Below are 15,046 nucleotides of genomic sequence, written 5' to 3' on the forward strand. Positions count from 1 at the left end.
GCAGATGTTAAACGTGCCAAAAGGGAAAATTATCTTTTAGGGCACTACGGTAAGGGACAGCGCATTCCCGTCCGTGCACACCGGTTCCATCCAAACCCCGCACCCCACGAGCACCGGCACAGAGCGAGGCACCGGCCCGTGGGGCCCGTGCCCCCCGCAGCTCCTGCAGGCTCGGCCCCCACGGCCGGGCTCGGCTCCCGCCCGCACCAAAGGGCCCGGGCAGGGGGTGCCCGGGGGAGCCGTGCCAGGCGCAGGGCAGGGAGGCCGCGGGGCGCAGGGCGCTCCCCACCCGCTGCCATGGGCTCTCCTGCCCCCCGCCCCGGGTTTTTACATGCCGGGCAGCCGCCCTGTCCCGTATAAAAGCCCAGAGGAAGGGGAGGGCCTGACGGGGGGTCCGGGCGGTCGCTGCGGTGCCATGGAGGCGGCCGAGGCCACGGCGAAGGCACTGCGGGCACCCAAGTGCTCCCGCTGCCGCAACCACGGCTTCGTGGTGCCCGTCAAGGGCCACGCCGGGCACTGCCGCTGGAAGCTGTGCCTGTGCGAGAAGTGCTCGCTCATCACCGAGCGCCAGAAGATCATGGCAGCCCAGAAGGCGCTGAGGCAGCAGGAGACGGAGCCACCGGCCAGGGCGGGCGCGGAGCCCGTTCCGGCGGGCGAGGGCCGTGGGGCGGCGGCACGGGAGGACGGGGCCCCCGAGCACTGCGGCCACGAGAGGAAGAAGGGCGCCCAGCCCGACAGCGGCGGCAAGGGCACGGCATGCTGGGCGCCACCGCCACCTCCCTTCAGGGACGACGGTAAGGACCTGTCCAGAGCCTTTCCCAGCATCTCCCTCTGTTCGCTTTCCTCCGTCACTTGTGGCTCCGGCTGTCTGGAGAGCCGCTCGCTCCTGCATTCTGTCCCGCTCTCCTTGCCCTGAGGGCGCTGGGCTGCCATGTGGGCTCTGCAGCCTCATCCCTTTGCTTCCAGCGCGGCGCGGGAACGGCGTGCTCGGCCTCGCCGCCCCCTGCGAGCTCGAGGCTTAGGCAAAGTGGCTTTCACCGAGAGGAAAATTAATCTGGGAGTGCAACAAAACTGGATCTGCTCCGCTTATTTCTCTGAGCGCTGTCACAGTGTTTATAAACTCACAGGCACAAAATTCCAGCAAAAAAAAAAAGCTAAAAAGTTCAGCGATAGCATGTAAATAAGTAAGGTACTGCTGCAGATGTCTGTAGCTAGCATTTCATGCTACCACTAAAAGCACAAGACCTTTTTGCGTTAATTCATACCTGTAGCAAAGACTAAATTTGGTTTGGATGACTTGATGTAAAAGTGAATTTGGTACTTAAGAGCAGGGCATAAACTTCTCAGGTGGAGCAGTTGTGTGCTCTGTCATCTCTTAAATGGCTTCCTTTAATAGAGTCTTCAATGTGACTTGTCTAATTTATTATAGTAACTCCGTTCTATTACTATAAGAATGTTGCAGAAATTCTTGCTGATGGCAGTAGTCATGAATCTGAGCCTCTGGAGAGTTGGCAGCCTGCAAGACAAAATGTTGTTCTGAGAAGACTTATTTCGGACATCTTCAGTCCCCAGAGAATACTCTCAATAACTTACCCTTTTTAGCTTTGTTTTGGAATAAAAGTATGTTTATAGATGACAGTAGCTATACAGATGTCTGTCAGTCCTTCCTTTAACATTTCTAACCTGCTGACCAACTTCAAAAAAGATCAGGCACAAATTATAGCACTCCAGAAGTAAACCTTTCGAAGGAAATTCTTTGCCTTCTCTGCCAATCGGAGGCTGGGGCAGACAAGAAGGACCCTATTTACATTAAAATAGCCACTCTTTTTCCTAAAATTTCAGAGAGGCCGTATAAGATTCAAGATGCAAGATAAAAGGTGAAGTAACTGATTTCTCCTTCTGATTTGTTTGTGTATGACCCTAAAACTGAGTGTGCTGTAAATTAACCTAAGAAGTGACAGATAAGACTGCATTATCAGAATGCTAGAAAGTTAGAACTCTGCTATTTCTCTGGAATTTTGTTTTAATTACCACTTGAGTCAAAAGTTAAGGTAGGTTGTTTTGCTCTTGTTGATGTACTGAAAGAATAAGATTCTGTAGCCAGTGCTTTACTAAGGATAAACTTCACAGTGCACAAGACAGAAAAGTTCCTGCAGCTACTTCTGCTCAACTCCATAAAATTACATGGATAATTTTATTTGTTCTTTTCTCATTGTTCCCTAGCTCATCCTGCTTTTCCTCCAGAATACACTGTCAACCCAGAATACCTGGAGAGAGAAATCCCAAAAGTGTACCCGGGGTGTTCTGGGGTATATCCCTACCACCCATTTTCCCTGGGATTTGCCATCAATGAGTCAAGCAGTGGGGAAGCCCCATCACCTCCAGGGATATCACTTCAGAGAGGATTCCGCCACATTCCTAGCAGCTATGTGCCAGGGAATGCAACCACTGTATCAGTGAGTAGCCTGCTTTTAATTACCTCTGCTAATTCTGCTTTATTTTAGCTGCCTTCTCTCTGGTGAAGTAACCATGAAGAGTCTTTTTCCTTATCAGTTACTTCATAGCATTTTTATACATTGCACTGAAGAAAACATTAGGAAATAGTGATGTTAATAATCTGACCTGCTTTCAGAGCAATTAATCAGTTGATGTTAAGGTAGAGTGATCTGCCTCAAGACAATAAACAATAAATCTATTATGCTTGTATAGAAACTCCCTGTCACGTTTTAGGGGTTACTGAGAAAGAAGATGGCTGCTCCTGGTTTAAACCAACTACTGCAATGAGATGCTAGAACAGGTGACTTAAAAGATTCAGTTTTGCTCTGACATGGTTTGAGAAGTTCTTGCTTCTCAGTTGCAGCATATTATCCTGTGCACAGGCTTTCCACATGCCAATATGTGCACTGACATGGCAGCACATGGACAAAACCCCAGAAATGGTCTGATAATGCAGGTGTATCCTGGAGAGAGTCTTTAGATGGAAGGTGATCTGCTTCATGTGTGTCGCCAGGTTCCAGATGGAGCTGGAGATTTCCCTCAAGGATACTACACTCCTCTGCGTCCGTTCATCCCGCCAGGATTTCTGACCGGCATTCATTACATCCCAGCTCCAGTTTCACTGAACATCCTGGCTGAAACAACCAAGGAAGTGCATGGTAAGAGAGAGTCACTGTTGACCTGCTTTCAATATCTAACCACAGAGATGGAAACCCAGGAAATCCTGATCCCAGCTAGTTTTGACCTCTGTGGTTGAAGTCCTGACTCCTGTGGCAGACTGTAGAGCTCTGGGAAGGGCTGACCCAGGGGAGGCAGCCTGGCATGCTTGGGCTTTCCAGCTGACAAGCACCTCAGTCTCAGGCAGATGTCAAAGTCCCAGCTCTCAGAGCTATTCCAGAAAATGAGCTCTTGATGTTCTCAAAAAGAAAATATTTCTCTGCATAGCTAGTGTGCAGGGCATATCTTAAAAATTATTTGGTTGTATTTCAGTTTAGACAAATTGTTAAAAAATAATGCGGACTAACATCCTGAATAATACAAAATTTCTTACTCATATGAAAATCTAGATTTTAATTGCTGGAAAAAAAAGATTGAATCTTCAGAATCTCTGATTCTCACAGGATGTTAAATTTCTGTCATAGTTTAAGTCTTTATGCTCCTCTATTTTAAGTCTCTTTCATGTACTGTGCCTACATGTGAACACATTTGTGATTACATTAACAAGTTTTTCATTTGGCTGCAGCAAAGCTGTGACCACAAGAGGGTAGAGCTGCTCAGAGAATGAACCACTAATACTGGATGTGTAAATAGCCAGTTTTATTTTAATTTTTTTTTAATTTTAAATTTTTAAAAATGAAGATAAATAAATACAACTTTCTCTTCTTGAACATGAGAACAAAAAATCATTAAGTGAGCTGTTTATGAAATAGATTACATCACCCACTGAAAAATCAAGAGGGAGGAGAAAGAAGTAGAATGATCTCAGCTGAAAAGATGGTGGTGGTGATGGTGATGTGGGACAAAATGTAAATTGGGGGTTTTTGGCCTAATTTCTCAACAACATGAGGCTCATTTTCTGTTAATGTCAGTCCTCTCATAACTCTCCAACCCATTAGCTATTTTCAGCCAAGCATATCTGTTGTGATCACATGCCTGCACACTACTGATGTGCAAGGGAAGCAGATGCCTCCCACTGAAGCATTTGCTTGCAGCCACGTTGTGGTGCAGGGCTGGCTGTGCCCCTGCACTCAGTCCTGACTGGGGTGTGTCCCTGGGCCAGCCACCGAGTGCCTGCCAGTGGGGACACTTCCCCCCTTGCACACCCCCCCTGCTCCTTGTCTGGCTGGAAAGCCAAAGGAAGGGGAGCAGGAGATGTGCTGGACAAGGGGAACAAGGAGATTATGGCAGAATGGGGGTGGACAGACATTGTAGAAATGGGCAGTTATTGTAGGATACTGATAAAGGCAGTGTGTAGGAGATACTGGTGCACTGGAGGTGAAGTTTGAGTTTGAGGGGAAGAGAGGAAAACAAGGGCTAGCCTGCAGATCAGGGAGTGTGTGTGAGGATTAATGGGCTTTGTGATTTGGAGGGGACAAAAATCTGGGGGATGCTGCAGTGGCAGAGAACATGTAGGGAGCTGTAGCTTTTCTGTTGGACTCTGAGGGAAGGGAAGGAACAGGGAGTAGCACACAAACATGGGGGGCAAGGTGGAGTTACAGTAGTGCATGAGGGAAACAGAGGAAATCCATTGGTAGGGTGAAGTTGTACTGGCCAAAACCTGATGAAAACAGCAACTGGAGAAGAAACATCAGTGCAGCAGCGTCCCCCAGGGAGCAAAATGCCATCTTAATGACCTCAGCCCTTAACACACACCAGGGAAATCACAGCCCAGGCACAGTGCCATAGGAAACAATGCATCATGGATTGTGTTGCTCAGAGAACAATCCAGTTTCCTTAGTGCTGTGGAGAAAGTAGAAATTAATTCTACTGCATAGCATTTGTGCTCCAGGATATGTAGGAATTTGCAATTGTAACCCAGTGAGGGGGAATAATTCTGCATGAGGTCACACAAAATAGCCTGGCAGCAGAAGATGCAGATGTAAAGGGAAGAGTGAAACTAATAAATTCTTTCTGGAATTCAAGATGCTTGAAAAAAGAGAAAAGCTGTAATGTGTAATGCATGACGATGTGTTAGAATTGCATAATGTCTTTTCTTTTTTCAAAATGGAACTGACTGAAACCTGCAGTTAAACTTGGGAACATCCTTTCTCCAGAAACCTCCCGAACTGAGGTGAAATGGGCTTTCTGGCAAAACTGTTGCAGGAAGATGAATATAGAAAGCCCTAGCAGGGTGACAGCTGGTGAGGAGAAGTATCTGTGATCTCTGCCCAGAACGAAATTGCAGATAAAAACAAAAAATTAAAAACTGGATCCAAGGCTTACCTGAAGTTAGCCTAGGGTAGAAGATGCTTCCAGAAAGGTTTGAGTTAATGAGGCCAGTCCAGTTTACAGGGGTGGTGTGAAGTATAGACATGTTGTTACACAATTTCATGCAGTATTGACTGGTCATGTTACAGAGATTTGACAAAATAAACACAAGATCCAGTAAAACAGCCAGTGCAGCATCTGATGGTAGACTCTGGTTGCAAATGGTTGGCTTTCTAAAAGAGCAAGCCACAGAAAACTAAAACTCAGGTTGCCTGTGAAGAGATGAGGGAGCTTTTAATGCAAATTGCCAAGTAAATACTTGATAAAATAAAAATCCCGAGTTGGATTTGAAAATGGATTGTGAATCAGTTTGAGAATTCACAGGAGTGTTAGAAAGGCATGGCATAGGTTCACTGTGGGTAAGTGGGCAGAAGTGTCTGCCTCATACTTCTATTCCAGTGCAGCTTCAAATGTGGAAATGTGATTGATTCAGGTGTAACAAGAACTGAAACAAAGGGTTTGGGGTTTCTGCTTCTTTGCTTGTGTTTAACTCTGACATTTTTCTATTCTTCATTTTAGCCACTGAAGCTGACAGTGAGGATTCAGGGGTGGTTCATGAATGTGGCCAACCTCCTTCTTCCCCAGAATAAACAAGAAGAGACCAATCTGTACATTATACACAACAAATGGGCTGGAGAAGAGCTGAGAGCAGGCAGCAGTGTTTCCATTTCTGAGTGTTAGTTAATGAGGGTAGAGTGACACTTAATCACTGAGCAGTCACAACAGCTAGGAGGGGATTAATCCCTGCCTCACTTTATGATCAATGTTGGAGCTACCAGGCTCACAGCTCTGCCTCCCAAGCACTACAAAGCCCATGTTCCTAAAAGGTTTTTCAGTGAAAGCAATAAATGATTATGACTCTGAATTTGTTCCTCTGCTGAGGTTACCTGGCTCCTAGACCATGGTCTCTGAGCCATGTGCACTCTGCAGCATTTTCATGTTCATGACAGTAGTCACAAAGATGTTGTTTGTATCAGTTTGCTACAAAGGAAATCTGGTTCTCAATGTTACAGAAGAGTTCAGGGATGTGGAGCCTGAAGACTGTGTGAGAGAGGATGAGAAGACAGCCTGGGTTGCTGATGCACTTGGTGCCTAGGAATGACTGAGCAGGGCAGGGAAGGTGGGTGCTGTCTGCAAGGACACAGCAGGAATGTCTTGAAAGGCCTGGTGCCTCCACATTGCTTCTGCCTCCTCTAAGGCACCTGCTGTGTAGGTTGGGGACAAGTTAATTGGGATCACTCTTGTCACACAGGCTTCACATCTGACATTTTGAATGTCCTTGATGATTTGTACATGATTTAGTGTTGTTTAACTCAGGACAGCTGAAACTGAGCAGTGCTGTTTGTTTGTAAAGTCTCCTATAGACAGTTTTACACGTGTGTACTGGAAGTGCACTGTGGCATAGCCAAGGTGTGGAGAGATTTGCCCAGGACAAAACACCAGTTACAATAATAATTAGTCAAATCCATCCATACTATGATTGTCAGTGATAATCTTTAATTAAAAATGAATGGCTTATTCCTCTACTGTTTTTCCTGCATTAATTGGTTTTGTATCAAGTGGATCAGTTGTTAATGTTGGAATAATTGGGGTGAGACTTTTGTATAATTAAAAAAGATGCATTAAACAGTTGTTATGGTTTGATGTGTGTCTGCATGTAATTTTTCTAGCCAAATGTCATGTTGCCCTGAACAGCTCTGTGTAACAGACTTGTCTGGAGAGAGATTTAGGCCTCAGTATTTTTTCCTACATCTTTCTGCTTCTGTAGAAGTGAGCACAGTAAAATAAACAGACTTCTGATATTTGTAAGAAGGAAAGAAGTTCTGCTAAGCTGAACATTTATCTTTTGTTTAATGTACTAGGTGATCTGCTGGAATGCTTTGCACTGCAGTGTTCTGGCAAAAAAGTGAAAGTGGCAAATTTAGAACTGCCATGAGATAAAACCAGAATAACTCATTTATGTAGAGCAAAGAATCTGATGTACAACTTGTTATAGTTTAGATTTACAACAGGATCTTTGCTCCCCAGAGTGTTCCAAAATTTCTGTATGCTTGGAAAGCACTGGATACCTCTTTCTTTTCAAAATAAAATTATCTACAAACAGAAATACCAGCAGTGCCTACAAAGCAGGTTCCTCTGTGGATGGAGGGTTTGGTTTTTATTACATAATTATTTAAGAAAATAGTAATGTTCAGGATGAATACTTGAACCAGCTTCTTCCCAGATATTTTTCTAAAGTCATATTCAGTGTTGTATTACTCCCTAAATCCCAAAGCAGGGTGGATTCCAGCCCATTTCAGTGACTGTAATGCACTGCCACTGTAGATACACTGCACATACAGCACTGTTTGCTCTCTGTTTTACTGGGCCAGTGACTGCTTCCAGACTGCCAAGTCAAACTCCTTATTTTCCTTTTCCTCCATCTTTCTGAACTATCATCAAGTGAACCAAAGCCCTTACTTGGCTGCTGGAAGGATGGTCTGGCACTCCACAAGGGTCTCCCTTGCAGATAAACGGGCATCTCCAGAGGGAAGTAGTTTAAGACAGAGCCAGAGAAAGGTAACTAAACTGAAAAGATGGAAAGTTGATTATAGGGGGAGTCTAAAGTCAGTTTTAGAACATATCAGGTGTGGCAGAGCAGCTGTAAAACCATTACCAAACCTTGCTACTTCATACACCTGAAGGAAAAGAAGGTGACTGGGGCAAAGGGTCAAGTGATTTTCACAGAATCACAGAATGACCAGGTTGGAAGAGACCTTTAACATCATCAAGTCCAACCCTTGCCCTAACATCTCAACTGAACCCTGGCACCCAGTGCCACATCCAGGCTTTGTTAAACACACCCAGGGGTGGTGACTCCACCACCTCCCCAGGCAGATGATTCCAGTACTTCACTCTTTCAGTGAAAAACTTTTTTCTAACATCCAACCTAAATCTCCCTTGGCACAGTTTGTCTCTGTGTTCTTACAGTGTCGGAAAACAGTGAGGCCAATCCTGTTTAATATACTTAATCCTGTCATCAGCCAAACTCTGTGTGGTGTCATTTCAGACTTGTACACTTCAGGAAACTTGTCCCCAAGTTCTTGCACCTATCCCTGCCCAGAGATGTAAGTGATTTGGTAAGAGAACTGAAAATGGGTAACTCTCCAGCTGACAGGATGAACTATCTTACATGGATAATTCAAGCTTTCATTCTTCCACTTTGTGCTCAGCTTGTCCTTTTTAACCAAGGAAAAAACCACTCCTTGACAACTGGCATTGTCACACTGTGCACTTAAGGACTTCAAAGTGAGCAATTTTAATTCCAAACTTAGTGCCAACTAGTGTTTCCAATAATTAAACTCTGTGATCTCTTCTGACTCCATTTATTTAAATAAATGACTTAGGGATAATGAAATCAGTTTGGATTGAAATGGAATTATTTGGATTAGACAAGTCACTCAGAGGTTGTTCCAGCCTAAATCATCCCAGAATTTTATTGTTTTTTATTAAGGCTGAATTGGCACAGACTTTGGTTGAATTAATAAAATTCGTGAAGGAAAAGGAAAGGATTCTTCTTGCTTCTGAAATCTTTCTGCATACAAGCTGCTACTGGTTGCAGCAGGAAATCTGCAAATACACGCAGTTGTCATCATCACTATTTTCAGATTTCTGAGAATTCACTCCCTTGAGCTGAACTCCTGCAGGTGTGATTCCTAACACCTGACACTTCTGTCAGTTCTCTGTCCTTGCTGCAAGTCCCTGGGTCCTCACAGAGCCACAAGCTCTTGTTTGTTCCTTGAAGGAGAAAACCTGGAATTAGGAGGCAGCTCTTTAACATTTACTCCCACAACTAATTTTGTTATTTCAGTGGAATTCCTTGTGAGGGTAGAGAGAGTGGACAGCATTGGTTAGGTATATAAGTTTAGGATCCAGATTTTATGGAGAGATGTCTGTGACACTCAAACCTCTCAGATTGTAGATCTGCTTTCTTCTTCTTCTTCTTTTTTTTTTTTTTTTTTTTTTTTTTTCTGGTAGGAGCTTTAGAAAAATGAAAACAAACCCAAGAGATTTTAGAAGGATGGTATAATATGTCCATTCTGCAAACATATGTAGGATTCATCTGTCATTTCCCTGCAGCAGACTGCTCAGTGTTAACACTCTTGGACTATTGGCTTCTACATCTGGACTGAAGCAGGTTTTCATATGACAGTAATTATAATACTCCTTCTAGGTTTGTTTTTTTTTTCTTCTTGGAATTAGATGCACCCAGTTGGAAACCTCAGTCCACAGCAAGACTAAAGCTGGTTTTTCCACATTAATGAGTAATTAATTTTGAACTGCAATCCAAAGAAATATTTAATTACTTACCAATAAAGTCCTCTTGCAGCAAAGAAAAATTTCCTTCCCCTTAAGAAAATAGTTTTCATGACAGAAAAATTCTTTACGACGTGAAACATAACTATTTTAGAACAGTGAAAACTTTAATTAAATCATTCTCATAGGCAAGTGGGTCTGCTTTTCCCTTTTTTTTTGCCCAATATTTTACTACCACAACATTAGCATTAGTCACAGAGTTATGTCTCTGCTCAGCTTGCCAGGATGTAAGGGAGAAATCCAAATGTAAAGAGAGACGTTGTGGAAAGTGTTCCTGAAATCAGAGAGGGACTGCCTGCCTGTTTTTCTGCAGCCCAGAGAGAGCTCCAGATCCACCACAGATGCCCAGGCAGTGCCATATCCACATACCCACCTTCTGCATTTGACTTTTCCATATATCCTTACAGGTACATCTTACCATACACAAGTAAGTTTGGCTTCAAGAATTCTGAAAGAGCGCCCACAAAAACCAGATTTATTTTGGCATTACTTTTAATTACAATGGGTCTCATTTCTTCTTGCTGGTTCTTTGGATCTTCTCCTCAGACAGGCAACATTAGTAGTGACTTTGCTTTGCTGCTGATTACATATGGTGATCCCCTGTGGATCTAGCTGTGATTCCACACAGGTTTTTTTGTTTTGTTTTGTTTTTATTTTTATTTTACACAACTGTCTTCAGTGGAGGTATTTCTGGTTTCATTTAATAATTACTGTCAGGGTTTTATAGCCTTACTGGTACAAGGGACTCAAAAGTGCTCAAGCCACATAAGCTACAGCAAATATAAGACATTTATTTTTACAAAATTCTTCTTTCCAGAGAATGTGGTTTAAATAACAGCCATATACGTAGTTCCCTGGGAGAACCTTCCCTTTTTTTTTTTACAAAAGGCTCTGTTTCTCATTAAGAAATGTGTTCTTTTGATCAAGGTGCAAATCCACTGTTTCTCATGCTCTTCCAACAGTAAATATACACTTAAATTCCACAAATTCAAAAGCTTCGTGTACCTGCAGATGGCTAACTTTCCACATCCCCTTCCTCATGGAGCGCCTCACGTTGTGAAATGGCTGCTGGCTTCCTGATATTCCTCAAAGCTAGGATTATAGATCCCTCCTGCCTGTCCCCAAAGGCACAAAGGCGCTGGCATTACAGATCCCTCCTGTCCCCAAAGGCGCTGGCATTACAGATCCCTCCTGTCCCCAAAGGCACTGGCATTACGGATCCCTCCTGTCCCCAAAGGCACTGGCATTACGGATCCCTCCTGTCCCCAAAGGCACTGGCATTACGGATCCCTCCTGTCCCCAAAGGCACTGGCATTACAGATCCCTCCTGCCTGTCCCCAAAGGCACAAGGGTGCTGGCATTACAGATCCCTCCTGCCTGTCTCCAAAGGCTCAAGGGTGCTGGCATTACAGATCCCTCCTGCCTGTCCCCAAAGGCACAAAGGCACTCGCATTACAGATCCCTCCTGTCCCCAAAGGCGCTGGCATTACAGATCCCTCCTGCCTGTCTCTGAAGGCACAAAGGCGCTGGCATTACAGCTCTCCCCTGCCTCACTCCAAAGGCACAAAGGCCGAGGGTGGGCACTTCAGTGCCGGAGCTTTGCGGGGCCGTGCAGAGCCCACACCCGCCCGGGCCACCTTCCCTGCTGTCCCAGCCTTCAGCCGCGCTTTGCTTTCCCTCAAAACACCTCATCAGAACTTTTCATGGCCGCTGCAACAAATGAATCAGCGCCAAACCTCAAAAAAAGTTCAAGAGGGATAACAATTTTCACCTTCCGACGCAAAACACCTGGCGTACTGCAATGGAACTCTGAAATGGGGGACGGGAAATCAGAATCCCGATTCGTTTCCTTGGAGTTTGGCAGCGATTCACGAAGTGGGAGTCGGGCCGGCCCTCCGCTAGGGGGCGCTGCCGAGGCAGCGGCCGTGGCGCTCCTGCCTCCTGAGGGAACGGCTCCTCCCCGGCTCCTGCCCGTGTCCCCGCCTCAGCTCCGCGGCAATGGACTGTCCTTTCACGCCACCGGGCAAACAGGTACAGGCTCGGGGGTTCACTCGTGAGTCCCGTAGAGTTTTACTGTGGTGGTAGCCAGACATGGTGCAGACTTCCTCAGTGTGGGTAGAGGCCAGCGATGGCTTCGTGCTCAGGCGGAGCTGCTCGCTCGCAACCTGCCCTGGTGAGAGCTGCGCTGCTCAGAGCGGCTCTGCCGGCTCCAAGGCTGGGCTGTGTCCCTGTCTGGGCCAGTCCCCACTGGACTCCATGCTCCTTGTGGGCCCCTTCCAACTCGGAATATTCCGTGATTCTGCAGCCTTGGCGGTGCTGAGAGGAAAATTTCCATGGAGAAGTTTACCCGTGGTCCCTTGGTGTTTGTTAACCTGGGTGCACAAACAGTGCACCCAGGCCAAGCCAGTGATAGTGGCAGGATCATGAATGATGACTACAGTTAAACCCAAGTTTTGGATGGCATTTATGGCATTGACTTTCACAAGCCCAAAACACATTACTTGGTGTTTGTTAACCGAGGCAGAGCACACAGCGCTCCAGGGAAGGTGTGTGTCCAGGCCAATCCAGTGATGGTGGCAGGATCATGAATGATAACTACAGTTAAACCCAAGTTTTGGATGGCATTTATGGCATTGACTTCCACAGTATAAAACAAGCCCAAAACACATTACTCATACTTCATACAGCTTTATATTTGACATCCATTCAAAAAGTTCCTACTTTCAGACTATTCTTTCAATTTGAGAAGTATAAATATAAAACCCACCAAATCTGTAGCATAAAAATAGGAAAGGGAAACATTTAAGACTTAACCTAGAATGGTTTTATTTTTTAAGTAATTTAACACAGTTATTCATGGTTTTGGATTCCTTGGACCTAAATTTAGCTATAATGGATGTTGAGCCCTAATGAGACTTGTGCTGATTCATGTTGAACTTACAGTCCAAGATTCAAGGTCAAATGAAATCTGACTCTTTCAGACCAATTTATGTCTTTACGGTGCTTCATACTGGCTAAACAAATCTGGCTCGTTGGCATCAGTTTCCAAGTTCAAAAGTGAAATTTTAGAGGAGGAGAGTTAACCAGGGGAACAAATTGCCAACAGGGTGGTGTGAATTTTCCATTATTCTAAGTTTAAACCAAGTACTCTTAAGTTTAAACCAAGTAAGCAAGTTTCTCTAGAAAACATGCAGGTGGGGTATGTTGAAGAAATTGAGGTGAAATTGAAATGTGTGTTTCATGCACACATAGATAATCCAAACTGCTCTTGGAGCCACAGAAAGGACTGGAGCTCAAGAAGGCACTTCCCCTCTGGGGTAAGCAATTTTCAGTCTGCCTGCTGAAAGGACCCAGGGCTATAAGAAAGGGCACTGCAAGCAGGAGAGTGCTGTGCCTTCAGGACTGTCCATTTGTTTCAGTATGATTGTGTTACCCTCAGTTCAGGTCTCTGTTTTTGAGGACCTCTCTGCATGAGAGTTACATATATTTATACAGCAATATAAAGAAATTAATTTCTTTGTGTAACTGTAGGAAAAGAATTGGTCAAAGATATTTTTATACCAAGTTTCAGGCTTTCCCCCTCTAGGCTCAAGCTTGTCAAATTGATTAGTGATTATTACAGAGTTTAAATCATCCAGATTCTAAGTAGATGTTAAATAAGCTAGCTCTTAGTGGGTGATTCATGAGGCAGGGTGCTGTAGTAGTTGAAGCTGAGTCAGGAAGGCTTTGTTCAATACCTGACCTCAGTCCTACTGAGTAAAGTCAGGCAGTTAATTCTCTTCTTGTCCCAGTTTTGTCAGACCAATGGTCTTAACCTTTTTTGGACTTGAAATGTTTGCAGAAAAATGATGTCTGAGAACTGTTTAAATTATAGAAACCTGTGGAAGCACAGCCTGTGTACAGACTTGGTGTGCATGGTGTCCCTTGTGCTAGTGCTCGAGAGCAGCAGGTTATTATTAAAGGCAGCTTGAATTTATTTTTCTGCTCGAGTATGAACCTCCCTTCCAAGAAAAAGGCATTCTGTTTTCAAAGCTGAGTGAGAGAATGAGAAAGAATCTTTGCAGAAACAGAGCTAGAATGTATCACAGTGTAGTGGGATCTCCAGCAGGGGAAACCAGAGTAAATAGGGCTCAGAACCTACAAAGACCCAATGGGGACCTTGTAGCAGTCACACAAATGTATTTAATGTTGGCCACAGTTCACTTCTCAACTTAATGTATTTCAAGTGTGATTTCCTACACTGTGTCTTCTGAAACATTCAAGCACAGCAGTTCTACAAGACTGACTGCATCCATACCAGACACAAGACTTTCTTCTTGCAAATACAAATCTTTTACATCTGACTAAATGAGAGCTACAGCTGAGAGAAATAAATTTGGTGAAGAAACCAGAAACTTGCAAAGCAAATTAGTGCAGTTGGAGGGCCAGTGTTTCATCCAGTGAGTTTAGCTCCTTTTGGAGAGATTTGCAGTGAGAGGCAAGAAAAACACAAGGAAGACTGAACATTGAGCTATGACCAGAATTCAGGCTCAGAACCTTACAGATGTTTGTTCCCTAGGGGAAGAGCAGCGTGTGATCCTGAAAGCAAAACTGGAAATATCTCTGGCCAAGGACAGAGAAAATGTTCAGCTGGAATATCCCAGCAGCGTTACTCTGTAGGGAAGATTCCAAAGCAGAATTACCATTTTCAATAGAATCCTTGTAAAAGCATAAACCACAGGTGCATGAGGATGGTGAGGGGCAGCTCCTCAGCAGGAGCAGGAGTGAGACTCTTTGGAGAACACACAACAAACTGACGAAGTCTGAAGTGTCTGACTTTGTGTGGGCTGCACTTGCCACAGAATCTCACAATGGTTTGGGTTGGAAGGGACCTTCAGGAGGTCACCTAGTCCAACCCTCCTGCCATGGGCAGAGACACCTGCCACTAGACCAGGTTGCAGAGCCGGTAAAATAATCAAAGTCTGTTTAGAGTGGATAATGTGCAGAGTTTTGAGTGACTGGTAATAAAATTGTTCAACCTGAGCTGTAACTAAAACTAAGAGGCCAGACTGGTATCTTCTCTAATGATAATTTCTGGATCACCAAAAGTTAATTTTTAATTCTCCACTAAGTGATGTATCCTCAGGGAATATTATCTGTGTGAATAGATACTGTGTATATTTACATAATTAAGCTCATGTTTGAGAGGCTGGTTTTAGTGTCCCGA

The 15,046-nt window shown here is 44.5% G+C and overlaps 1 protein-coding gene across 1 annotated transcript; it reads left to right on the top strand.

The window, feature by feature from the left end:
• The first annotated feature begins 415 nt into the window (after positions 1-415).
• On the top strand, positions 416-6,175 carry DMRTB1 (DMRT like family B with proline rich C-terminal 1). Its single transcript, XM_058808956.1, has 4 exons — positions 416-794; positions 2,224-2,456; positions 3,011-3,155; positions 6,004-6,175. Exons 1-4 carry the CDS (start codon positions 416-418, stop codon positions 6,072-6,074), a joined length of 828 nt encoding a protein of 275 aa, XP_058664939.1. The 3' UTR covers positions 6,075-6,175.
• The last annotated feature ends 8,871 nt before the right edge of the window (positions 6,176-15,046 follow it).

The sequence above is a fragment of the Ammospiza caudacuta genome, chromosome 7, assembly GCF_027887145.1.
Source record: "Ammospiza caudacuta isolate bAmmCau1 chromosome 7, bAmmCau1.pri, whole genome shotgun sequence".
Lineage (NCBI taxonomy): Eukaryota > Metazoa > Chordata > Aves > Passeriformes > Passerellidae > Ammospiza > Ammospiza caudacuta.

Excerpts from the sequence above, each read along its gene's own strand:
- DMRTB1 (XM_058808956.1), top strand. The coding sequence starts at position 416 with ATGGAGGCGGCCGAGGCCACGGCGAAGGCACTGCGGGCACCCAAGTGC. Across the intron at positions 2,457-3,010 it reads GGAATGCAACCACTGTATCA|GTTCCAGATGGAGCTGGAGA; the intron begins GTGAGTAGCCTG and ends GTGTGTCGCCAG. Across the intron at positions 3,156-6,003 it reads AACAACCAAGGAAGTGCATG|CCACTGAAGCTGACAGTGAG; the intron begins GTAAGAGAGAGT and ends TCTTCATTTTAG.